This window comes from Aquila chrysaetos, chromosome 20 (assembly GCF_900496995.4).
Source record: "Aquila chrysaetos chrysaetos chromosome 20, bAquChr1.4, whole genome shotgun sequence".
Taxonomy (NCBI): Eukaryota; Metazoa; Chordata; class Aves; order Accipitriformes; family Accipitridae; genus Aquila; species Aquila chrysaetos.
This window is the reverse complement of record NC_044023.1, coordinates 18,775,509-18,801,601: the sequence shown is the minus strand read 5'-3', so window position 1 is coordinate 18,801,601 and position 26,093 is coordinate 18,775,509. Positions and strand designations below refer to the sequence as shown.

At 41.6% G+C, this 26,093-nt stretch overlaps 1 protein-coding gene across 7 annotated transcripts in view; it reads left to right on the top strand.

The window, feature by feature from the left end:
- TAFA4 (TAFA chemokine like family member 4) overlaps positions 1-26,093 on the top strand; it is an 88,856-nt gene that overhangs the window by 5,477 nt on the left and 57,286 nt on the right. For 3 of the 7 annotated variants that reach the window (XM_029996264.2, XM_029996263.2, XM_029996261.2), the window contains exon 2: positions 24,374-24,509. In XM_029996264.2, the coding sequence (XP_029852124.1) occupies positions 24,430-24,509 (80 nt within the window). In that variant the 5' untranslated portion in view covers positions 24,374-24,429. Of the gene's footprint in view, positions 1-4,247; positions 4,434-11,490; positions 11,609-24,371; positions 24,510-26,093 lie in introns of those variants that run through there. The other 4 variants (XM_029996260.2, XM_029996258.2, XM_029996259.2 and 1 more) reach the window with 4 other exon arrangements.

Genomic DNA, 26,093 nt, shown 5'->3' with positions numbered 1-26,093 from the left:
GAAACTGTGCAGCCAGGTGGATGGATGCTGCCGGAGCTGGTGAGGCACGAAAGCGTGTGTTCCCCCGCCGCGCTAATGGCTCCTGCTGCGCTCTCGCCTTCACCCCAGGACCTCCGTGCGCCCACACTGCGAAGGTCTAGCAGGTTTGAAGCCGTTGGCCTCAGTTCCTGTTATATTGCTGTAGGGTTACTCAAAAACTCAGCTGTCTTGGGTAGTTTTTGCAGAATCACAACAGATGTTGCCAAGCACGGTCTGGCTCCTGAAATGTGCATTTCTGAGTTCAGGCTGCCTCTTCTGTCTAATGTTTCCTTAACCTTCATCGTTTTGCAGCAGACTCATTCAAGTCCCCCGCAGGTCAGTTGGGGGCTTCCCTGCAGGCTGTGTGAGAACCTTTGTGTCACTATCACAAATATTTGCACACAAATCACTTATATTAGCTTAAATACTTTCTCTTTGCTAGAGTTCTTAGTGTTGAATGTAAATTGTTGGGTCCAGAGTTCATCCCTGAAGTCTTTTAATATTTTTGTTTGTAATTTATATGTACGTACACACATGTGCTCCCTTAGTAGTGCCATTGCATCGATAGCCATTTACACTGAGGGAACCATATAGAATATTAGCAGTACAAAAACTGACATTCCTCAGAGGTGCATATGATTCTTACGCCTTCGTTGCCAATAAGACGTGACAGGACACATCTAATGAATTACCTTTAAATTAGAAAGCAGTAAACAAGCCATTATTGGATTAGAGGAATATTAAAATTAGAAGAACATTACCGTCTTTTGATATCCTGTGGCACATTTTTACTAGCTAGGAAATGACACAGGTTACTGCAGAGAGAGAGGGTCTCTAGAGAACTGTAATGATTTTCATCTGTGTGAAATAGATTTTTTTTTTTAATGCTATTACTTACTATCTTATGTTTAGATGATGCTGTAGCAGATTTCTTTTTTTTTTTTTTCCTTCTAGTTTCACATTGATGTTTGCTATCATTTTTCTAAGTGACTTAAGTGCTTGTGGAAGGTACAGGTTTGATGTACTCCGATAGCTAAAAGCTCCTAATTATTGAAGAAAAGCACAGGCAAAATAATACAAGAGGCTTGGTGATAGATTTCAGTCCAATACTGAAGAGCTTTCTGCCTTGCCAGGGTGCAGAGATAGTCTGGGTCCTTGCCACTTATTCTATGGCCTCTTTCCTTGGCTGCCTAGAAAGGCTGCTCCAGTTCTGGTAATTCTGGGATATGATTTAAATTGCATAAAAAGATTCCCATTGACTTCACTGAGGTTTATGTAAATTCCTAAGAACTAGATTAAATCCACCAGTTCTCCTGGTTATACGTTTCACTGTGCAGGCGTTACCTGGTATTGCCTTCCAGATGTGACTGCTCTAGTTTAGATCTGAATTGGCAACCGATTGGTGGTACTTGTGTGGAGCAGCTCCTGATCTCCCCATGCCAATCCTTTATTAATCTAAGGCCAACACCTGCTGTCCTCTCTCAGGCAAGCTGCCCAATTAAGGACTGGGCTTTGAGTGAAAAGGGCAGAATTTGGCCAGTACTCCTCTAGTGTTAGAAAAAATGTACATTTAAGAGGTAAACAGTAAAATATTTGATGGAAAGTAGTTAATTCTCAGGTTCATGTAAAATAAAGTTTCTTATGAAATCTTGAAATTGCTGCACTCTTGCAGTGCCACCTAACTCTGTTGGCCAATGAAAAATTAAGCTCTTAATCTAGAATTAAACTTGGATTTGTGGGTGCAAAAAACTGTTTTGTTTGGAATATCAATCTTTAGCAACACTCCAAGACAAATCTTTTATTCTTTTTAACTCACTGTCAATATGAATATGGAGCAATAAGATACCTTGGAGTGCTAAGCCTTATTCCAGTCTCCCGAGGAAAGTCTTAAGTATGCTGTTTTGTCCTGGATTTTGGAAGCATATTCAGAATAAAGAGCTCTCCTATATATATACTTTTCATTCAAGGTATTGGATTTCCTTGTCTCACTCTCACAGTTTAAGGCCCTGGGACTCCTTGCCCCCTCTCAAGGTCTGGTAGGAGAACTCCCTCAGCATCTCTTTTTCCCTTTGAAAAATTTGAAAACCATCATGCAAGCGGTTGTTTTGAAGCCAGTGCCAACCCTGCAGATCAGAAGATCACAGCACACTTTCACCTGAGGTTAGGCAGTGCGATGTGAGCTGCTTTGCAGTGGCAAAGCATCCTGAATACTTGCAAGCTATGGGGATTTCTGCTGGTCTGTGTCACTGAAGCCTCTTTGCTATTCTAAAGAGGCTTATGAGGAGGAACAAAGGACTGCGGATTTCACCAATTTTGCTTTATTTTATTTTTTTCCAGCAATTATTTTGGAAAGGCTGTGAGCTGAAAGGCTGATTTTCTTGGACTTGGTACAACTGCCAGAGTAAGGCTCAAACGAAGGAAAGTAGTATCAGGTATCTCAGTGACTCAAAAGGTGACCTGTTGTTTTTATTGCCCCTTCTGCTGTGTTTCAATTTTGGTTACACTTTACAGGGAACATCTATGGAATAACAACTCTGGTAGGGTCAGGCCTTCCTCCTCAGAGGATACTTCCCTCTGCACAGCATCAGTACAAGTTTTCTCTCTCCTTCCTTTAAAATAACAGTTGTGTTACGAGTGCTGCGAGTTATAACAAGCAAGGATAAATGTATTAAGGGGCAGCAATCCCAGACGCAGTGTTACATGACGGTAAAGGTCTGGTTAAAGAACTTAGTCCCCAACCCTTGATGCAGAGCTCTTGCCCCTTTCTGTTCTCCAACCAGCTACTTGCAGAGGACGACTCAGTCATGCGTTACATCCTTCTGAACTGAAGGACACAGTATAACTGGAGTCAGCCTGGACTTGCTGGTTCTGGAAGCAACTAACCCCTTAAAAGGAGAGAGCAGAACTGTGATTCTTTAGCTCTTAAAGCATTTGTAGGCTTTTTTCCTAGCCTGCAAGAAACTGCTAACTAAACCAGAAACATTTGAATAATGACTGGACACGGATAAACCAGTTAACACGAGTTCTTTTAGCTTTTTAAAACAAATTGCAAATCTCAGGTTCATATTTGCATAATTCAGGTTATTAATTCTTGTGTTTGCATTTCCTAAACTGTGTGTCAATTCCCATTTGGTGCAAGTTTCAGAGTGCTAATCTCAGTGTAAAGGGGAAAAGGAGAAAATTTAGTTGTTGTAGGCAGCAGTGAATGGTTAGTGATTTTCCTTTTCAAGAAAATTAAACGAGCTTCTTTTTATTAATGAGTCCTTTCAGTATCACCTCAGGTGTTCAGTGAGAAATTTGGAAAGTCTTAATTGATAGGGTACCCAGTCTTTCATATGTGCATCTCTGGGACTTATATATATTGCAAGTTAATAAAGCTTCCAGCATACATTCTGTGCATGTGTAATTAAGGAGTGACTATACTTTGATGTCATTTGCTGTGTTATCTAGATTCCAGTTGTGGGGACGATGGTATTTCATGTTGTCATATACAAGCGGGAACATCCCTGCATGAGTGAATCGGTTTGAAGGACCAAGCTGAGGCTGTTTTAGTCTAGAGAACATAGTTACCCTCGGATTTCTTTGCTGCTTCCATTATTCAATGAGAATTATGTATGTTTATGATAGTCTGATCAGCAAATAGAAGTGCATTGCAGATGTAGATATATTGTAAAGTACAGCGGTTTACATTAATAGGAAGGATTTATCTTGTTGCAGTATTGAATTTATGATGCTAAGCTGTGATATTTTCCTGTTTCAAAATGTTATATTGCAGTGAGCTGATACCAGGGTGATAAAATAAATGTTTCTTTTTTAATTTAAGCCACTGTAACATGCTAATAATTTTGGAGACAGGAAGAGAAATGCCTTATTTCAGAAATGAATATAATGCATCTGTATTACAATTTCCTAGCAAAATTTATTTAACTTAGACTCCTAAATGAAACTTGTTGTTTTGTTTAAATTATTAAACAGATGTGGTTGAGGTCTTTAATGGAAGTATGCTTTCGGACACAAGCTGTGGGGTTAATATGCCCTGCTTAAATTAGTCTTTGGGACTTTTTGTTCCCTATAATTCTGAAAAGGAAATAGAGAAGCTATAGTTGCTGGTGATGGTCCCTTCACTGGGCATTCAGACAGCCCACACCTCTTCCTGGTTTTCTTCCAGTTTCCTGGCAAATACGCAGCAGATAGGGTTACTAGGAAGGAAGCAGGGGTCATCTCTTCTTCATTGCTGTTATCTCCTCTTCTGGCCATTGCCAGGGACTGTGGCAATGCCAGGGCTGTATTCAGGATATCCGTTTGCCCTGTTCCTAGAAAATGTGGCAGACTGTGAAGGAAATCTCTGTGATACCCCACAGCTCTCTTCCACTGCCACCTGCGCACTATGTACATCAGCTCCTGGGGGGAACCAGGTGAGCCTTCACCTGTACTGCTCAGATACGCTCCCTGGATTTTGCCTTGTCGAGCACGCAGGGAAAGGGATTCTCGTCAGTCACACTCATACAGCTGAGAAGAGAGAAGGCTGTTGCGGCTGGTCTGCTCCGAAACCTGGCTCTGGGGCCACAGCACTGCTTCCTCCCCAAGGGAAACAGGGATGCAGTGAGCCAGTGAATTTAATGTTGGTCAGCTGGCATTGTTGTTACGAGGCTAAACCTTTTCCTCTTTGTATATATGCAGCTGTGCCTCACTCCATGAGTGTTTTATGGATTTCACTGGAATTGGCCCAGCATGAATACAGGTAGCTGTAAAAGACTGATCCTGACTGTCTGGTGGGCTCCTGTTGACTGCATTACTATTTGTACTGAGCACTGTCAGTTTAATGACTGTGAAGCACCACGGTTAGAAGGCAAGTGCTATAAAATTTTCCCCAAACACACATCTACAGCAGTGAGTGGACTTGCACATAAAATAGGCCATTGAATCTGAAAAAAGGATTAGTAATTTTGTGGAATATAGAAAGATTGTCGTAGTTGTGTATTCCTGTTACATTACTCGGTTAAACAGTGTCTCTGAACCTTTGAGTTAATATCCATTATTTGGAAGAATATCAGAGAGTATTTGACATTGGCTTGTTTAGCTGAAAGGTACTGGAGTAACAGTTTAACTATGGAAATACTTACCAGTTATACGGTGTATAGGCTTAACCAGGGCTGAAGGGGGAAAAAGCAAAATAATTATTTTAGTACTAAATTATCCCCATATTTTTGGTGTGCTGCTAAAATGATTCATTCTGCTTTTGTTTAATGAGAGATCTGTTTCTGTTCAGGGACCATTAAAAGAACAAAATTTTATTAGAAAAAGTTACTTTTAAAAACCTGCACTGATTCCCTTAATTTAAGAAAGTACTGGTTAAAAAGGATTCCCCTCCTTTTCTACATCAAATTGACATGGAGGGATGGATCTGAGGTGAAGTGGAGCAATTTCTGGCAGAATTAGTGTAACCTTCCACCTGAGAAATGAATAGGTTCATTTGGTTTGGTAAGTGTTAGAAATTAATTGGTATTGAGCTTATCCACATATTAATAGCATTTCACTCCAGAACATTTCCTTCCTGTAGATGTTTCTAATGTATTTTTGTGATATATATTTTGGTTTAACAATAGAATAGACATGGAAGCCCTAAACCTTTAAGAATACTGTTTATAACTCTGAAAAAGGTGCAGCAACTTTAAATACAATTACTTACTCTGCCAATGTGCATCATTCACCTACGACATGCTTCAGGTTATGCTCGCTCTCTACTTGCACCCCAGACTGAGATGAGTTGTGTTGTCGAGTAGATATATGGGTAGCTGCATTCACTCAGCTTTTTTGTAGACGGCTGTAGGAATGAGAAGGAAAACAGATATTTTCAGCAAAACTCTTAGTTTTTTGCATGTGTTTGTTACACATTCTTCTTCTTGAACAGAATCTTCAGCAATGAGTAAACTATTATTGTTAAATCTTGCTCGGAAATGTAGTGGAGACTGGCAGCTATTTGTAATTAGCATATTTGGAATATATATAATTGTATTATGGCTGAAAACTTGATACACCTTCCATATTTTCCTTGTCTAAGAGGAAAAATAAAGACTGAATAAAGCCAAACTGGTCTTGTTTTAAATGCTTTTTTCTGCAGAAGTAACATCTTCTCTTACATTTAATGAGCATTGTTGTCTTTTGTTTAAATTCTTTGTTACAGAGGCTTAGAGCAAGAGGGCTTTCATAATAAAAAGGCCGCCTTCTCTGGAATGTCTGTCTGATAATAGTCTGTAAGATTTAAGAATAATACTGTAAAATAATTGGCTTTCAAATGAATAATTGTGTATAACTAATTGGAGGGCAAATGGAAAATCTGCATCCTCCAAACAAATGTAGTGTGTCTCTTTAAATATCCAAACACTTTTTCCTTCTATTTTTCCACCCTCAAGACAAAAATAATATCAAATCTCATTCAGGTTGTACTTAAATATGACCAAACTGATAATTACATTATTATAGAGAAGGGCAGGATAGCTGGAGGATATGTACAAGGTGCATTAGTACCGCAAATAGAAGCTGATTTACTTATTGATAGTAGAGACACGTTTTAGTCACTTTATAGAATTAACAATTGATCAGCTTGTTAGGTTCTAGTTCTTCATAAGCACAGCATGTTTATTCATTATTGTCATTACATGGTGCAAGCAGCTGAGGTCATGATTAGCAAGGCAAAATCTAAAAATATTTAAACTTGCTTAAATACAACTTTTGCAACAGGCAGTTTTTGAGCAATGCAACGATTCCCACTTTTTCTGAAATAAATATAACTTATACTTGCCTGGTTAATTTGCATTTCATTTATGTTTTTCAGAACCATCAGACCTATTTGTTTTCCAAATGCCAGTGATTCAGGCTTGTAAAAGTGTAATAAGATGGGCAACATAAAAGCATTAGTTTCAAATTGCCTTGGTCACTGTATATATATATCGATATATAGTATTGCAACTGATAAACTAAACACACTGCTGGAGGAGAATGGAAAGATGTTATTCCAATAAATATATTCATGATTGTTTGTTACTAAGCGTAAGTTGTATTTTCTAAATCAGCATTGACTTAAGCTTGAGCAAACTCGATAGCAAAAATTCCCACAGAGGCTTCTCCTGCTACATATGACTAATATATTAAAGAAGATAAATAGTCATTTTTAAAATTTATTACACAGTAGGATTGAACACAAGAGGAAACCATTTTACAAATCTGAAAGTTAAGGTCACCCTGAGAAGAAAAGGACACTTAAGATGACTAGAAAAAGTCTGCTTCCTCAAGAAATTGAGATTCAAAGTTTATTCTTTTCTCAGTGTCTTTTATAAAGCTTTAGAATCCCAAGTGTAAAACCAGAGTCTGTTTTGATGTGCAAATATTTCAAAACTGTATAGTGGATAGGCGTTTAGACACTCGCATCTAACCAGTGCTACAGATTAACTTCCAGTCTCTTAATTCATTATGGACTATAAAGCTTTTTGATAGTGGTTTTTATAACATAATTCAGTATTAGGGATGAACTCTCTAAAATATTTCATTGAACTCTTCTAATAGTTTTTAATTGTTTTCTCCCTTTTCCTTTTCTATTTATAAGCTTTTTTTAAAAGAATCCATTATGTATATTTTAGTCATACTGAACACCATTAAGCTTTTGGTTCATAATTCAGACTTCTAGGAATATGAAAATGTGCTCAATAGCATTTTCTTAGGGCTTGTTAATAAAGTTAATGAATTATTTTTCTATTAGGCTGTCTTATCTTAGCTAATACTGCTCGCTTGTTTGAGCTGTAGCAAATCAGGACAACATTGATTTTCTTTAAGAGATGAATAATGAAAGATCTACATTCTTAAATATGTAGATAAAGATAAGTGACTTAATTAAAAAATTATCAGTGGAAGTAGTAAGATGAATTAGCTGGTTTAATTTGTTGTATATGTCAATATTCTGTAACATAACCTGGAGTATTACATAAAATCCAGTTATGATATCCTTTTCTTTAATTTCCAGTGTGATTACATAGTGCCTTCAGTTGCTTATTCTTTTGAAAATTGCTCATCTATTGGGAATGTTAAATGTTTGGAACTGTCTGCCCCAACTTCAGCTTATGTAGGCCTTGACTCTTCAGATGTTTAATGTCCGGTGCAATGCAGCCCGATGAAAATAGTCCCACTCTGATCAATAGTAATGTTTACAGGCTTTGTCTTCGGTGGTGGAAGTCAAGTTACGAGCCTGATTGTTTTTCCAGTGACTGGCAAATTCTGCTCTTTGATCACATGTGCTATGAATATCAGAGCCGGCAAAATTCCAGGCTAAATTGCTTGCTGTTCTTTTGACTAGCTTTACAAATTATACATGACGAAAAAAGGACATCTCGGAGCCTCCGTCTTTCATCCAATGTTGCTTTTGATATCCTGTAGATCTTGTCAGGGCACACAGTATAGAGGAGGAGCTGCTCTATTAAGACACGGTAGTTGATCTTATTAAAGGAGGAGATAAACAGCCTTCTGCTGGAAGGGCTGCTCTGTGTTGCAAACTTTTGAGGGTTTTTTTTGGTCTCGCGTAATAGAGCAAGCACCCACACAAGTTCCACTTGTGGATTCCCTGGTGGGAATAATTATGTGTATAGTACTGTGACTTGAATAAGACTTTCACAATTCTCATGCTTAAATTCTAAGTGACTCCCAAGTCATGCTGGTTTTCAGGCTTGAAGATCCTGTTTTTCAGAATATATTTTCTCAAAACTCAGTGCAGCTACAAATACATCGTCTGACAAGCATGGCTGAGCTTCTGCTTCAGGTCCTTGGGTCACTGCCTTTCTGTTGCAAATGCATTGTCCAACGGTTGTTTTGAAGGTTAGCTATTCCTATCTTTTCTAGACATCTCCATTAGCTTTCTAGGTTAAGACAACAGCTGGTTCACAAAGATTTTCAGATTTTGCCTTCTGCTAATGCTAGACTCATGGCTGTCCTGTTTGCAGTAATTCAGTTGGGTGATGAGAAAGAGCAGTATGTTGTAGGTAGGCCATACTTACAATGGGAAGGGATTGGAGACGCTTCATAAAATCTCTGGGTAAAGTATTGGTTGGTAGATAGGACATGAGCTGAGAAGTCTGTTAGGATGTCTCTATAGAGCTTCCATGGGACGGTTTGACAACACAGTGTGTGATTTGGGCAGACAAATTTTACTCTTTGAGATTCTTCCCAGCAACGCCTTGCCAAACTGTGAAGCGTCGAGGAGGATAGACTGGTGCTTCAGGCTTTACTTTGTTTTATCTTGTTTTATTCATTTTGTCTTGCTTCATCTTTTGATTAAACATAATACTTGTGTCAGTGAAATGAGTAGCAAACACCTGCCACATTATGGATTGTGCTGTGTTAGGAGTAACGAATGGGAGCCAGTGTTTCTCATTCAGAAGAGGAAGACTGCCAGAATCAAAGATGTAAATAAGAGCCAAGGAAAATTAACTGCAAACCTGTCAAGTCTGGTCTGTCTTTATTTTTATTACATGGTGCTCAGCAGATCTTTCTTAGAGATGTTTAAAAAAAAAATAAAATCCTGCTCTTTGTGTGAATTCAGCTGAAACTTACCCAGTCATAGCGGAGATACTGTTACTGGTCTTCTGTACCAAGGGATCAACTTCTGGATTTTTGCTTTCCCTCTGAAATGTTTTTGCTCAACGCTGTACAACACACAGAGAGACAGGACATGGCTGTGGTTCTGTGCTTTGGGACATGTGTCTCAGGAGACAGGTGGGCCAGAGGTCTCTGATGGATGAAAGCTCCAAGGGAGCGCAGAGAACCTACAGCTGTGTCTAGACTGTTGCAATGGAGCTTAAGCCAGACTTAAGCATGGTATTGAGAGAGCTCTGCTAACTTAGCATAGATCCAAGCACAGGGCAACAATGACAGCCTGTGTCCTAGTTTCAGCTGGGATAGAGTTAACTGTCTTCCTAGTAGCTGGTACGGTGCTATGTTTTGAGTTCAGTATGGGAAGAATGTTGAAAACACTGATGTTTTCAGTTGTTGCTAAGTAGTGTTTAGACTAAAGTCAAGGATTTTTCAGCTTCTCATGCCCAGCCAGTGAGAAAGGTGGAGGGGCACAAGAAGTTGGCACAGGACACAGCCAGGGCACCTGACCCAAACTGGCCAACGGGGTATTCCATACCGTGTGACGTCCCATCTAGTATAGGAACTGGGAAGGGGGAGTGGGGAATCGCCGCTCGGGGACTAGCTGGGTGCCGGTCGGCAGGTGGTGAGCAATTGCACTGCGCATCATTTGTACATTCCAATCCTTTCATTATTGCTGTTGTCATTTTATTAGTGTTATCATTATCATTATTCGTTTCTTCTTTTCTGTTCTATTAAACTGTTCTTATCTCAACCTGTGGGTTTTGCTTCTTTTTCCCGATTTTCTCCCCCATCCCACTGGGTGGGGGGGGAGTGAGTGAGCGGCTGCGTGGTGCTTAGTTGCTGGCTGGGGTTAAACCACGACAGCCTGCTATCTTCTCAGTGCAGCGCTTATGCTTCTAGCCTGAATGCTGACAAATAACAGGTGGGTCTTGGCTCTTCGTGCGACAGCCAGCCTGCTCTTGATCTCTCCCTGCACTTCTGGGTCTCTGTTGGAAGAGGACGCACTGTCATTGACTGATCAATTTGACCCTAAATCCTCCTGAGTGGAGAACAGGAAGCTTCCGACAGTAACACTTCCCAGTTAGGGTGACTATCATAGGAATATTCCATTATTAAATTAGAAATTTTTCATATTCTTGAAGACCAGATGTTGAGACCTTCAGGTTAAAAAGGCAATAGATTATTTATGCAATACTGCTGTTCTCAGGTAATAAGTTGGATGGTGCTATTATAAGCAGAGAAATAATTGGGAATTCTTGTACATTTGAGTAGTCAAATTAAAAAGGACAAAATCATGGTTTAAGAAACCGCCTTTGGCTGGAGTGCAAAAATAACTTAAAATGATAAACCACACCCTAGACTGGCCACTTATTCTGTTTTACGCAGTAGTGTCAGTATACCAAGCGAGTTATGCTGTCTTTCTGACATACAGATGCTACAAAACACTTCACGCTCACAAATGCCTCCTCAAAATCATACAATCTGAATGAAGCTGAACAGACAAATACCCAAGTATTTATTCTATCGGCTCAAAGCCATCATCTTAGAAAAAGAAAAAGGACCAGAAGGGTAAAAGAAGGGTGCTTGCACTCTCTCAAAAAATCTCCTTTGGGTGCTCACCAAACAGTATCTGTCAGCAGAGAAGGGAATTTTAACCATTTTCTGTGAATTTTAGGGGAGGATAGAGGTGGGCAGGACTTCATCCCTGGTTGAAAAACAAAGCATTAGACTAAATGGGCAGTAGATAGCTATGTGAACACAAGTGGGGTTTGCCTGAAACAGTGCAAGACACAGCTCTAAATTAAAAGTCTGTATCTTTCTTTTTGGATGCAGTGGTACCCTCTGGTGAGTGAAGGTTCGGTTACCTGCAGCCTCTCTTGCTAATCTTGGCCAAAACGCTTGTCATTTGCGAGAAAGGGGTTTCGCTTGGAGAGGGGAAAATATAAATCCAGTAAGTGATTTTTCCATATCCCCCCTTTTTTTTTCTTAATTAGTGTTGCTGTTTTGCATTTAATTAGTGACCAGTATTAAAGTAAAAGGCTTAACAAATTCCTGCTGTGGTCCCTGAGATGTAGCACGTCTTTAATAACAGCAGTTTTTAATCTAAACCAGTCCTGTGACTGTCTTTGCTAATGGCCTTCTTTCAGTTTGTGTGGCTGTCTTGCCTATTGCCAGGCTATGGGAATGCTTTGTGCAATAACCCTAGAATGTGAATCAATGATGCAACCACTCCATAGGCCTCTTTAAAAATGTATCTCGCAGTGCAGGAAACTCAGATGGGAACAGTTAAAGTGAGAGAGTTTCACTTTTGTGTTCCAGTTCATCAATCTTTAAAGAGACACTAGTAGGTCAAATGGGTCTAACTGATCGATTTACAAGAAGAATTCCTTTTAAAAGTGAATCACAATTCATCTCCAATGGGCAATTGAAAAAATAATAAAAAAAAAAATGCAGCCACTGGGGTCCTGGTGGGGGAGTACTTAATTAGCTCAGCCCCTCACACACTCTTTAGTTAGTCGTCCCTTAGAATCCATAATCCAGTCTGATCTGTTTTTTACAGCCCATTACATTTTTGTTCAGTTAGCTCTTACTGGATCTGAGTACTTGTATTTGACTAATGCCTACCATCAAGAAGGGCATCCCTTCTTGGCTTTGAGGACAGGTTCCCTGCAATGTGATAACAACAAAGCATGTCTCTGTCTCCCAGTCTTCTTACCAAAAAGGCTGCTTGCTACTTAACTGCACCTTCGGAGCACACACAGGACATTGCCTGGTCACCACCCCAAAAGGCAAATACCTGTTGAACAGCAGTTCAACAACAGCACAACAGAACAACAGCAGTTGTATCAGGATCTAGCGAAGTGCTTATGATTGATCTTGTTTTCCTGTAAAGATGACTGCATTTGAGTTACAACCAGCGTAATAGTAAAGGTGTATGTGGTAATAGGGTGGAAGTAAATGAGGCATGTTGAGGGTGTATTTTCATGGGATTATTGGTGGGGAAAACTTCTGGAAAGTTGTATGTGAGATGAAGGGTCTCTGTTTAGTTGTCTATCTGAAATTACAGAAAGGCGGTATCTGCTGAGACATTTCATACATGCTTTTAATTCTAATATGATTAAAATTTGGAGATTGCTCTCTTGTAGTTAGGTTCGAGTACTGTTTCCCCCAGGACAGTACTCACAGTTCATTTACTCAAAAATGGAAAAATGTGTATTGTGGGGATCTGAAAGACAAGATTCTGTGAATAGTCAGAGATCAGAGAAATGGAAGACTCCTGCAATCTGTTTCTTTAAAAAAAAAAAAAAAAAAATTCAGCACAAGTAGCTGAGTGTCCACCCAAGGTGGTTGAAAATATTGGTTCTTATTCAGATGCCAATATCCATAACATCACACAAGCTCAGGAAGCACAATCCACAGAAAGAGAAATGTTGGTTGTTTTCTTTAGCTCTACCATTGTAAGCATGAGTGCAGACAAATTATATCTGGAGGAGGTGAGGGGAAACAACTGCCAATATGGGACTAAACCTGGAGGCTGTGGTAAAAGGACAGTGGTCTAGAAAACAGAAGGTAGAGAAAATCTGCAGAGGGAGATTTGGAAGGGGAAGAGCAGGGCAGTGCTGGCTGTAACAAGGTGGGTAAGTCAATCAGCACTCAGCTTGGTGGGGTGACTATCTGTGGCAGGCTTTGTGGAAAAATATTAAGTATGGACCAGTTTTTCATATTTTGTTTCCCCACCTTTCTGGCAAACAATATCTCATTGTTAAGAGTGAACTGAATGTGCCACCAAGTTAACTTTTTTTCTATGAATCTTGAGATTTCTTTTCATAAAGTCCCACTTTCCTGGATGAAAATAATTGGAGGAGATTTTTATTTTCTGTTTTCTAATTATTTTTAAGAGAGTTAATAGCTCTCTAGCGGTGATGAAAAGCTGATTAAAAGCTGATTCTTGTCTACCCTGAAAATAAACAAACAATCAACAATTTATTACTTTCAACAGATCTCACATCTTTAAGGCAATCATAATTGCCTTCTAGTGAGGCAGGGAAAGTGGGGGGATCTCATACTTCATTTCCAACCCTGAGCATTTCAAAGCATAATCAAAATTATGCCACTTACTCTCCCCCCAGCTCCTCCCATCAATCATGCACATGGTTACATTATCATGAAGTGGCTTGCGCATGAATGAAGGGACAGCAGAAAGACAAAAATCCATCCTAGGCAGATTGGGAACTGAAAGCCTAAAGTTCAGCTTTCTCTGAGCTTTGTGAAAAGAATTTTTTTTTTTTTTTTTTTTAAACAAATAAAGAAGAAAGTTTCTAGCTTTAGCCATGAAGAAGACATGCTGTTACTCATTCAAAGTTTGGCTGTGGTCTTACTTCAGTCAGAGTAACTGATTGAGGCTCCTGTATGGAAACATGTTACTTCAGCTGTGACAGGTACTGGAAGGAGGACCCTCTGACAGTTCAGGTGCTTGAGGGGGAAAAACCATGCTAACACCTTCTCTTACTGTTTCTGAAGAGCAGTATCAGCTTGTTGTGGCTGCTGCTGTCCTGTCCTGATAGTGCAGGAACAAGAAGGTGTTTAGGACTTAGAAATCCCTCAGCACCTTTGGAGGTTTGCTCCTTTTTCATTGCAACAGTAGCCAGAGGTCTATCTGGCTTTCTCATGCCTGTGAAGCTATGAAAAGAGCAGCCAGCAGATGATTAACCTGCTCTAAACAAGGAGATCTTTTTTCACCATTGATCAATACGTGACTCAGGTGGGATCTCTTTCCCTGTCTGCCAGCCATTCTCTTGATGCTTACACACATGCTGCTGCCAAGCAGGTGGACTTCCCAGAGGAGGCAGGGAGAGATGCTATGCAAACAAGAAACAGAGGGCTGAGAATGGACAGGGAAGGAGGTCTGAAGGATTGGGCTGGGAGAGGAAAGGATGAAGGAAATCCCTTCTAGAGGTGAGGAGGCAAACTGTAATTTATGGGACTCCTGAAATTCTCTTGCATCAGGGCATGCAGTAGCTGGTACTGCTGGAAATGAAAATACCTGAGAGAGAGTGTTACCTTATGTATTCATATTGGAATTTGGAATTTTCTGGTTACAAGGAGAAAGACAACGGCCTGCAGGAGAGAGGTAGAGTCACACCATGTACATGTCAGTGGTCTGTCAGGGCAACCAAACCAGCTAGGGCATGCTGCTTACACACCAAAAATGATACATCTTTCTGAGATCTGTCCACTTTCTAAATTTGCTTTTTCTTCTGGCAATGTAATATTGATTCCAGGGCCACAGGACCAATGGCTCAGGAGATAATTAACAGATATATCTCTCTGATCATTCTTCTTCTTGACTCAGTAGTAGGCTACTGTCAGGAATTAGAAAACCTTATATGACTCCTGGTACCTGAAGCACACAATACAAACAGTGTATAGCTACAGCCTCACCCAGGCTCTCAAACTCAGTGAAAGATAACCCAACTGTGCCATGCCTATACTGTGACTGCGGTGCTCCAGTTAGCTCCAGACAAGCAGATACTTCTCCATGGTACAATGTTGAGCAGAGATCAGAGTTCAGGACTCAAGACCAGTGTCATCAGTGTTGGGAATAGGAATTAAGTTATCCCTAGCTCAGACAGGGCTGTGTACAATGCAGGTGCACTCCGTGTGATGGTCAGCACTTCTATCCAGCATGATGTTGCCAAACCATAGAAAAGCAAATAGAACTTTGAGATTAGTTCTGAATATGCTTTTGTCCATTTAACTAGGATCAAGACTGAAGAAGATTGTGTTCTCCTTTAAAGTGCAATTGTTTATTGACCCAACTCCAAGTCTTCATGCCATACAAATGCCTTGCTAGCTTATTAGCGGTATTTTGCCTCTGTCATTCAATTACAGAAAATGAGGAATGATATTACACCCCCCCCCCCCCCCTTTTTTTTTTTTTCTTTAGTAACAGTTCCTGAACTGATGGGTCAGGTACCTGGTTCTGGAATTTTCCTACTCAGTAGAGTGATGATTTTTTAAAAATATCTTGAGGAGTAGGCTCTGATAAGCAAACAATGTTTTCTAACACTGAGTAAAAAGCTTGTCCCATAGCATGAAAGTCAAGTGACAAAACAAGATCAAGAAGCTGGATTATAGCTCTGTGCCTCTCCCCTCCTGTGCAAGTTTTGTTCTTCACTATTGCCACAAGAGATTTTATATGCTTGGGGCAGAATTTTCAACCAATCCCAAGATGACAGTGTTATCTTTGTACAAAAATGGGAATATCAAAATGTTACCTTTCAATTTGTTAGTAGTTATCCTACGTACTACCCCGAGACTGACAAAGAGAACAGAGATAGCACAAGACAAGGTATTTTGCTATTGGCTTATGTAGTTGATAACAAAGGTGCTAAAAATGTGCGTTCAGCTCATAATTACGCTTCTGGAAATTTAGTGCTGTATTTATGAAATGCTTTTCCTTAGAATCTTTTAACAATTAGCTAATGAGTCCCAAGTGGAACAATTATCCCATATACCCAGACAGTTGGGATTCTTCATCAGCCAATGTGCATCCACAGCTCATAAAGCATGTTTGTGTTCTAAAAGCAAAACTAGCTTTCCTCTTGGAACATTTCATGAATTGAAACAAAAGCAGAGACCAGACTACATTGGTGACACGGAAATGGACAGCCCCTGTTGCAGTCAGGGCCTAATACAGCTTAGGGAATAATGAGTGGACATGCTGTAACTATTTACTGTGAATGAGGTGTTTTGGGGAATAATAAGAGAATATAGTATTCTAATGCAGTAGAATCAGAAAGAACCAAATTTGGTTGCATAAGGACCCTGAGAACCACCAGAAAGATATCTAAATATAACACAAGCTGACCCTGTCTGCATGAAAAAAATCAATATGTGTAGGAGGTATTTTCAGTTTCTTTCTGCCACAATTCTCCTCCGCTAACCTCTGACTTGATGACTATCTGTGGTCAGGGTACTGAGGATGACACCGTGAACATCGACTATTTACCTCACATTTATATTCCAGTGCTTTTTTTGCTCCAAGGCATAAAGGAGATGTAGTCCTGTTACAGACCCTGAGCAAACATGTTATCCAACCCTATGGATGGAGAAGGGACCCTCGAACATCCCATAGGCGTTCAGCCAATTTTGAAAAAAACCTCCATCAAAGCAGTCTCCATGAGTTTTTTGAGCAGCTTGTACCACTAGTTTCCCACACTTAGATACAGAAAGTTTCTCCTCATGCACCTACCAAATTACCTTTGCAAGACACTTTATTTATTTTTACGCTATTTGCAGTAGCTACAGAGAACCACTTCTTTAAATCATGTCCTTCTTTAAAGCAAACCTCTTCAAGGAGACAGCATGTCTCCAATAAACTCTTTTCTTGCCTAAACAAACACAGCTACTTCAGACTTGCTCTACTGCTCGCACTTGCTGAATCTCTTAATTTTCATGTTATTTCCTTGGGATTGCCTCTTAATCTTAATTTGAACGGTCACCTATAGTCAGTGATCATCTACTTGCATGTGAGCCCTGGGCTGGCCACCAAGCACGCAGAACAGGTCTGGGACCTCCCAGTGCATTATCCGGAAGCACAAACTGACATGAGGTCCCCTCCTCCATCCCTTCCTTCCCTCCCCCAAGCGATCTCTGCAAAATAACCTACCAGCTCACCTGGTGAGTGGGAAGAAAAGTGAGTGACCTGCTCTATAGCAGGTCAGTTATCTTTTCCTTCCATGGGAGAAATGAAATTCTCCATCAATTCAGGGTATAGAAAACAGTATCTTATTGCTTGAGATAATCTGTGCAACAACTTTAATGCTTTCCTACCTGGCAGGCAAAGTTTACAGTAGGGGAAAATGCATATTTGCCATGTCTGAAACATCATGCTGCAGAAACTTCCTTCAAAGACAGTTCTCTCCACATTTTTTGGTGTGCTGCCTGCTTTACATGAGTACTGCTCTGCTTCTTGGAGGTCAGTTGGGAGTGGAGCGGGGCACTGTCTCTGCTCTGCCTCCTCTTTGAACAGGGTTGAAGCAATTCCTGTGCTTCCTTGAACACAGTGCCTGCAAGTCTGCCCATCTCTTAAGTAGGCCATACACCAGGGGGTAGGGAAGATTTTGAGCTCTAGTGAGGGACTGAAAGAACCTGGATAATCACAATGAAAAATTCTCTCTGATAAATGTAGTTGAAACGCTGGGCTGTAATAAGGAGATATACTATGTTGGCTGTCCAAGTTGGGAAGTCTGTTTGTGCAACCTTAAAAATGAAACCTTGAGGCAATACTTACCTCTTCAGGAGTTTACTTTGGCAGAAGAGTTCTTTGTAGGATGGTGATGAATAATAAATAATGCTGTATGGAGAAAAGGGTCTATTCTACCTCTACTTTACCGCTAGAATAGCTGTACTTTACTCTCTGGGCAGTCCTGTTGGTCTAGGTGGAATTTTTCCTGGAGGCAAGAAGTGGACTCAGTTTGAGTTGAGAGAGCAGGTCCTAAAACATTTTCCTAAAAATTAATTTTCTAAATGAGATACTATTTAATTTAGGTGATCCTCTCACACATAGAGGTTATACTTTTGAACTGCAAGTGATCAGTTACTTGTGTCAGCATAACTCATATGCTTCATTTGCAAGATGACTACTTCTTGCCACGTAAATACACTTGAAAGCTGTGAATTCTGGTAACCAGAGGTCCCTGGAATATACACTGGAGTTAGTGCACATGAAGAAGCTACTGTTCCCTTGCCTGGAGGGGACCTGAACTAGCCCCTGTAGTTTGCATTGCATTAGTTTCTGAGTAGACACCTGACTTGTTCTGCCTCAGTAGAGGAGGCAACAGCCTCGATTTCAAACTACTCCTTACACTGTGTGAACTTGAGCTCTTCTGGCAGTCCTTTAGTTCTCACCTTCAGTTCCTTGCTTGAATTTGTTTTCTGATTCTGTGCACTGCTGTTACTGCTTCTTTGTGATCTGAGCTCCACTGGATTAAACCTGGAGGCCACAAATTCTCACTTAAAATGAGTCCAACTGAAAAAGGCTTTCCAACAGAACATCCACCCAACTCACTATTTTCGCTCTGGCACAATTAACTGAAGAAGGCTACGGTGACTGGGGCAGAGAATTAGGGTGGCTTAGGCATATTTTTGCAGTCCTCCCAGAACATCCTCTTAACATGCCCACAACGGATGGAAGGTTTGTTGTCATCTCTAAAGGAGACAGTGAAGACAGATATACCCTAAAAAATGCCAAGTGCTGGTGAAGACAGACACATTTCCCCCCAAACACATGGCACATAGGATGTCTGTCTGTGTGTGGATGGTCCGGCTGCTGGTGTGGTCAATGCCTCATGCCATGTGGATATAATAGTAGTTCAGTACTCCCTTCTTAGGAGGCTGTGGGTTTTATTTCCTTTAGCTCTCATTGGCATTGTGTTTGTTTCCTCACCACCTCCCCTAGTTGCTGTTAAGTGAGATTTTTAAATATTCGTGTGGAAAGGGCTGACTAGTGGTTACAGACTGAGCGACTGCCAGCAGAGACTGATGTCATGAATGGAAAGTGATGTCATCAAAAAGCACTTAAAAAATTGCAGGTGATGCGTGTTGGGAGTCTGCTGGGGTCTGAGAGGTGCTGGAAACTGCTGCAGCCCCCCTGTGGTTTTTAGGCTACATGCCTGGCTTAAAAGTGAGGAAGCACCCTTGCAGTTTGGTGCTACCTCATTTAGCTAACTTTCTTGCTGTCTGAAGAGCCTGCTCACTTCAGTTTGCTTTATGCTATGGAGCTTGATGTGATCGGGCCCCTCTCAGTGACACCTGTGGGAGAGTAAATGCAGCAGAAAAGCTGATGTTGACTCTGGGAGTAAAGGGTAGAGGAACTGGGCTCAATGAAAGTTTTTCTTTCTTGCACTGTGAGAATAGTGTTATGTTACTACGTGCTTAACTTTGTGTCCTTCCTCAGTTTGCACAGTGCCTTCCTACCTGTTGTCAGTGTTACTTGGTGTGAGTAATGATGGGCAGAACTGAGACCTTTAAGCACCTTACTTGTCCCCATGGGATGCACCAGCTCGGTAGACAAGCAGGATGTATCAGAAGGGAACACGAAGTACAAGCTGGAAGGTTTGTTACCTCTGTTTGTGGTATTGATAAAGATCATCTCTGGTTACTGCATCTTCCAAGGTTCACTTAAAAATACCTGATGTTAAAAAATTGGCAGCGATGCAGAGAAGAGCTGCGTGACGGATTTAATAGAGCAACGCCTTCCAAGGAGAGGCTTCCTCCATCTCACGTACGTGAAAGTCGGGGACGTGACGGCGGGCTGCGGGCGGCCAGTGTGGGCAGCGATACCGGAGAGCGGAGGGCACTTTCATCTGCCAGCGAGAGACCTAATGAGATCAGATGCCTAGAAGCCGAAGCTGGACAAATTCAGATCAGAAATCAGGTGCAGCGTTCAAAGTGAGGTTAATTAACTGTTGGAATTACTTAGCTGTGGTGAATTTACTGCCACCCGAAGTCTTCCGATCGGGCTAAAGTTACCTGGCCTGCTGCAGAGCTTTCTGGGCGAGGGTCGAGGGACTAAACTCAGAATCTAAACTGCGTTATTTCCCTCTGGCCGGCCCATTTCTGTGGGCTCCCAGGGGCACACGGCCTGTGAGAGGGCGCGGGGAGCCCGCCAGCCCGGGGCCTCCTCCTGCGGGTGCCCGCGCTCCAGAGGGGAGGGTGAGCGGAGGAATCCTCTGACAGCAACGTGTTAGTATGATTAATGACGAAACTTAATTTGCACGGCCAGTTCATTCTCGCACAACGGAGCGCTCGCAAATCGGAGGCTTTGCGGCAGGCGAGGGCCGCTGAGGGGATCTCTCGGAGGGCCCCAGGGTGGCTCCGGCGGGGAGCAACGAGCGGGGTTCGGCGGAGCCGTTGGTGCACGTTGTACGGATGAGACTGAATGAGATTTCCGAGTAATGACAAAAGTTGGAAGCGTTTAATACCCCGCCGCTAAATTATGCATGCGGCCTGGGCCGGGGAGAGCTCGCAGCCGGCGGGGCGGGAGTTGGCGGGAGCCGGCGGAGCCGCCGAGCGGCCGCCAGGGGGCAGCATCGCCACGCCGCAGGGCCGGCGGCCGCCCGCCGCCCGCAGGGAGGCGAGGGCCGCCCCGCCGCCCCGTCTCCCCTCCACCGCGCTTTAGGACCGACAAAAATAAAGTTACTCCGCACGGACAAAAACGATGTCCCCGCTCGCGGCCCTAAAACTGCCGTGGGGTGCCGGGCAGGGCCGAGGAGTGTCACCTTTGAGGTGTCGGCCCTCCCCTGAGGGGCAGCGCCTGCCCTCCGGGCGGTGGGGCCTGGGGCAAGCTGCTTCTGTGGGGTAAAGGGGTCTTTGGAGGGATATTGCGGAATATTTGTCCTGTTTATAGTTGCTTAGCCCTGAAATGGGCGGTCTGTGTTAGTTAGCTGCTGTGTAACAGGTGGAACTGGCCAAGCAGGTGTTCGCTCTAGCTCTTTTCTTGGTTTTTGTCTCTATTTCCCCTCAAACTCGAATAGCAGCAGTTTTCAAATACGGGTGATGACCAGACTAGATCTTTTTTTTTTCCTCTTCTAAGAAATTGCAGATGTTGGTCTGTTTCCTCTCAGTTCTTTATTCAGTAGGACACAGGAGTTTAACAGGGCTGATGGTGGGGTTAAACTCTCTGGCTGGCAAATCGCCCTGTGAAGAGTGTGGCACCCGTACTTGTTTCCTTCTTACCAATTGCTTTACAGAAGAGGAGTCTTTTAAGGGATGCCCTATCTTTATTTTAAGTGAGGAATTCTTGAGAATGGAGAAATTAAGGCCTTTTAAATATTTAATGGATGGAGGTTTTGTAAATTATTTAATAGCTTATTATAAAAGATGGCATAAAATGGTTTAGTAATTTATTCTTTACAGAAAGTAGCCGTAAGAAGTATTTTACAACATGTAAATATTGGTAGGAAAAGTACCTAATTTAAAATGCTATCTTATTCCATCTGTCAAAGGAATTATACAGTGCCCATACAATTTTCAAATAACTTTAGAACCTTTATTGTTTCTGTTCTTGAAATGCTTTGCTGGCATAGGGAAATGCTATTTATACCCATTATACTGGAGTGCAGAGGCACAGAGACAGACTGTGCTGGGACTGAGGCGCAGCAGGTCTGGCCATTGCAATTCCCTTTAAATACCAGAACCCATGGTCTTAGTTCGGGCACGTGGATGCCCTAAATGCTGACACAGGAGAGTTGTGTTGCCTCCGGGGTGACTAACCTGCAAAGCAGGAGTTGTTCATGGCCAGTCCATGCACAAATACTGAGAGCAGAGCCCTTCCCCTCTCCCCCTTCCTCCTTCCTTCTTTTCTTTTCTATAGCTTTGCTAGAGATAGAGATGGGGCCTCAGTTGCCTCCTGGCTAGAGCTTGTTGTATAAAAACGACCCCTTTCTTCATAAGATTGCTTTCCTGGGGTAACTTCTGTTCAAATCCCTCTTGTGTAAATTAACCCTGCTGCATTGAAGTCAAGGACTTCATCCACAAAATTACAGTTGTTGTCAGACATGTTGGCGCCTCTTGGGAGGTGATGCTGATTTTTATTTTGTTTGAAGCGGCGCTCAGTTTGCTCGCAGGTGGCCAGTGGGAGGGCTGGTGCCTGCTCGTGGGAGCAGCTGCCCTTGCAGGCCACCCTGCCCCAGCAGAGCTCCTGGCGCAGAAGGTCAGGAGTGATTTGTTTGTTTCCGCAGCCTGCAAATAAGTAGCTCTGCTTTCCAAAGTAACACCACACCCGGGGATGAGGCAGGGACCAGGAATAAAACCACTGATCACAAAATACATACAAAACATGGTTTCGCCATAAGAAGTCTGGAATTTCTTTTACTGTTATTAACCAGGTGAGCTTCTTGCTTCTGTTCTGATCTGCCTCCTTCATTGACGTAAAACAGCTGAATGTCAGACTTAAGATTGCACTGTAGGAGTTTGCCTTACACTCCCCTCAAACAACCCTATTTTCTTAAGAAATATTGCTGCCTGGAAAGCATCAGAAAGCCCCAAGATATGCTGGTGGCTGTATCATCTGCCACTTTTGCTGTATCCATTTAATTAGAATGAGTGGGAATAATCAATACTGCCTTATCTTTTACCAATGTTTAACATGTGTTTACAAAACAGGTTACACTAAAGTTAGTATTTACCTGTAGATGCACCTACACAGGTTTTTTTTTCCTCTCTAATAAAAATTATGGAACAGATAAGCACTAAAACCTGAGTTAGTGTATTGCAATATTGATTTCTACAAGAGCACTGTAAGAATACATTTATCTATCTGTCCTATTATGAAATGGGTAAAAATGTACCACACAACCATTTCAGTCATTCAACACTATATTGAAGAGCCTGTTTGTTTGCTTTTTCTCAATAGGCCTTTTGAGGCGCACTGATATTTTTTTGATTTATGTGTATTTGTGGAAGAAAGGATTAATACAGGATGGTAGTGCTTTGTCTTAAGACATCTCTTTGCCCACATTTTGTTTTGATTAGAACTGTTGCATTGTGATTTTGGCTCACTCTGAAACTCTCCACATTGGAAAGCAAAGACAGAGTAAAATGTGATTAATTATAGATTGCTGGCCTGGTACCTCTTTAATTCCAGCAATTACTCTATTTTCTCCTGGAGTTCTGAACAGAAAGGAGCTGAGTGTATTGAGCCAGGGGCTTTCCTGTCCTAAGCGTCTGAGAGGTGTCTGCCTACGTGCTTTTGTGACCCCAGAGATGCTTTGCCCTCCAATGTGATAGTGTAATTTTGTGTTTCTTAAAAGCAAATCTCTAATTGATCAAAGGAAGAGTGGAATGAAAAGAGTGGTGGGAGAAGATGAGAAAAGGTTATTGTGATCACTCCGTAAGTGAAGACCACATTATTATTACTCTCACAAATCGCACTGTGTCGTGTTTTCAATAGCAGAAGGTCAAGTTGAGCCCAGGGATATAAGTGAGAGAACAAATATAAACAATAAAAGCAAAGAGACTCTGATGTCTATGAAATGGAGTGTTTGAGCTCATTATTCTGTGGAACGTGTGTCAGTACTGCTGCAAAAGTGTCTCCATATGGTGATTCAAAGTGTAGGTTTTGGGTATAGTTGGGCTGGGTGTGAGATGTGATGCTGGAAGCAAGTATAGACAAAAGTGTCAAGAAGCTGCTATAATGCATTGATCACACAGACAGGATCCTATCGATGTGACCTTACAGACCCTCTGCTCCTGAGGAAGCCAGACTCCAAGGGCCTTGGCCAAATCTTTATGAAGACAATGAAGGATTTTTCCCCTGTCTTTAATAATCTCTGGTTGAAACTATTGGAGTTTTCACATAATCATGTGGAAATCTGTTTGCACTATGGTGGTGTCTTAGACCTTACAGTTTTCACAGTGGTTGGGTGGCAAGAGGACACGTGATTATAAGGATACAGTGAGCTGTGCACATTATGTTTGTAATTTCTAGTATAGCGAACTCTGCCGTTAGTTAATGTAATGATATTTCAGAGCTGCCTTATCACAGTTGCTCTGTGTTGTTGGAAACGAGTGACAAGAGCAATGTGACTGCTGCCTTTTGCCTTGGATTGCACTGTAGATGGCACTGTGAAACAATGATTTTGGTAACGAAGATCTATTTCACAACACCATTCCAGACGTTAATTGCAGTGTAATATGGCTTGCTTTCTAGGTCCCCAAAGTGAAGGAAAAATTCTGAAATGCAGAAAGGCTTATTTGCTGCTGCAAATGGGAATCTGGAATAACTATGAAAAACACACTGAAATAATTGTGTTTGACTGGAACAAAAGTCTTGCAAAGTCCCCAAGGTAAGAGCACTTTTTATCTTTCAAATGACACTGAAGATTTGCTGTTCTGGTTAGCAACAATATCCACTTGAATCCAACAGAGAATGAAGGCTTGACATTTCTGAAAGCGGCAGCCCACTGATGCTGAAGGGCTCAGTATCCCTTGCTGCATCTGTCTGCCAAATTTCATTTTTTGTCTGCCTTTTTAAAGATCCTCCTGTATTTCTTTATATTAGTGGGCTGAAGACTTGTGTCCTGTCTACCTGCAAAGCAGACTAAAGTGTGCAAATGTTGTATCATTTTAATGGTACTGGATGCTTTTAATGGCCTTTCAGTTTGGTTATAACTAAGTTCATGCTTTGTAGTGATACACTTATTCTTGGACTTGAATATACTTACAAAGGGGTACGGTTATCCTGTTAACCTGATGAAACCTGGTTTCACATTCCTTGTCTAACATCAGGGCAACGGCTTCAAAAGAGTCAAAGTCATAATCTGGGAAAGCTTTTGAAATTAGGTCAGCACACAACTATTTCCACTGAGCCCAGCTCCTGCACTGGGAATGGTGGGAACAGCTGGGTTCACTTACATGCTGAAATAGCAGCTGTTCAGCATGCAGTGCATGATTTGGGACTAAATACCTGTCCCTTCCATCAACTCATACCAGAAGGGGCATGCTTAAAACGTCTGATCTGTGGTATTTAATTCCAAGGGTTAAATCCTGCTTTCAGTCACACCTCAGGAAACCTGAAGGAAGGTCCCTGTCTTCATTATGATACTACAGAGTGACACCAGAGCTGGGACCTCCACTGATACTTGGATCAGATTCCTGTGTTTGCATTTAGAGCAACAGAGGGATGGTATCGCAAGATGAGCAGATGATGACTTCCTATTTATTGGTAACTTGTGCTTGAGGTGTAAGTCATGTGTTTCTCATGGAGAGAGCAAGAAAACTAAGGTTAAATTCAGCTCTGTCCTCAAGAAAATGAGGTTCAGTTACCTGCAGAAGATTTGGGTGACTGAAATCTGAAGTGGTAGGTTGATTTCAGAGCTTATTGAGCAGTTTCCTTAGACTAATATTGGATCAACAACAATAACATTTATGCTGGTTTCACAGTGACTCAATTCCATTAGCTGCAGTAGCATTATGTGGTTCAGCTGGGTGCAAGAGGTGAATTAGGTCCATGCTTATTAGCTGAAGTGTAGCTGCTCTGAATTAGCCTCGGAGTGCTCCATAAGAGGATACTTGTGGGGTAGGCAAGGACTAGTGACATCTTTATATTCTGGGATTGATTCATGCTTGCAGAAGACTCCTATATGTTGCTGCAAAAAAGCCTCTGTATTTCTTCCTGTACTGGTTCATTTGCGTTTGGGATGGCAACATACTGGGCTCGAAACAGAGCACCTTCGTAAAGCAAGGAGAGCTACCTTTTTGCTAAATCATTCCTTAAACTATGGCTTCTTTACATGTAATTTTTCTTAAATCTGTAGACATGGTGAGTCATATTTGTGTAGCTTTTTAAAAAAGTTTGTAGGCTGGAGTAAAGTCTACAGGACAGCTGAAGGTGCTGAGTTTTTCACCAATGTATTTTCTTCTCAAGTGTA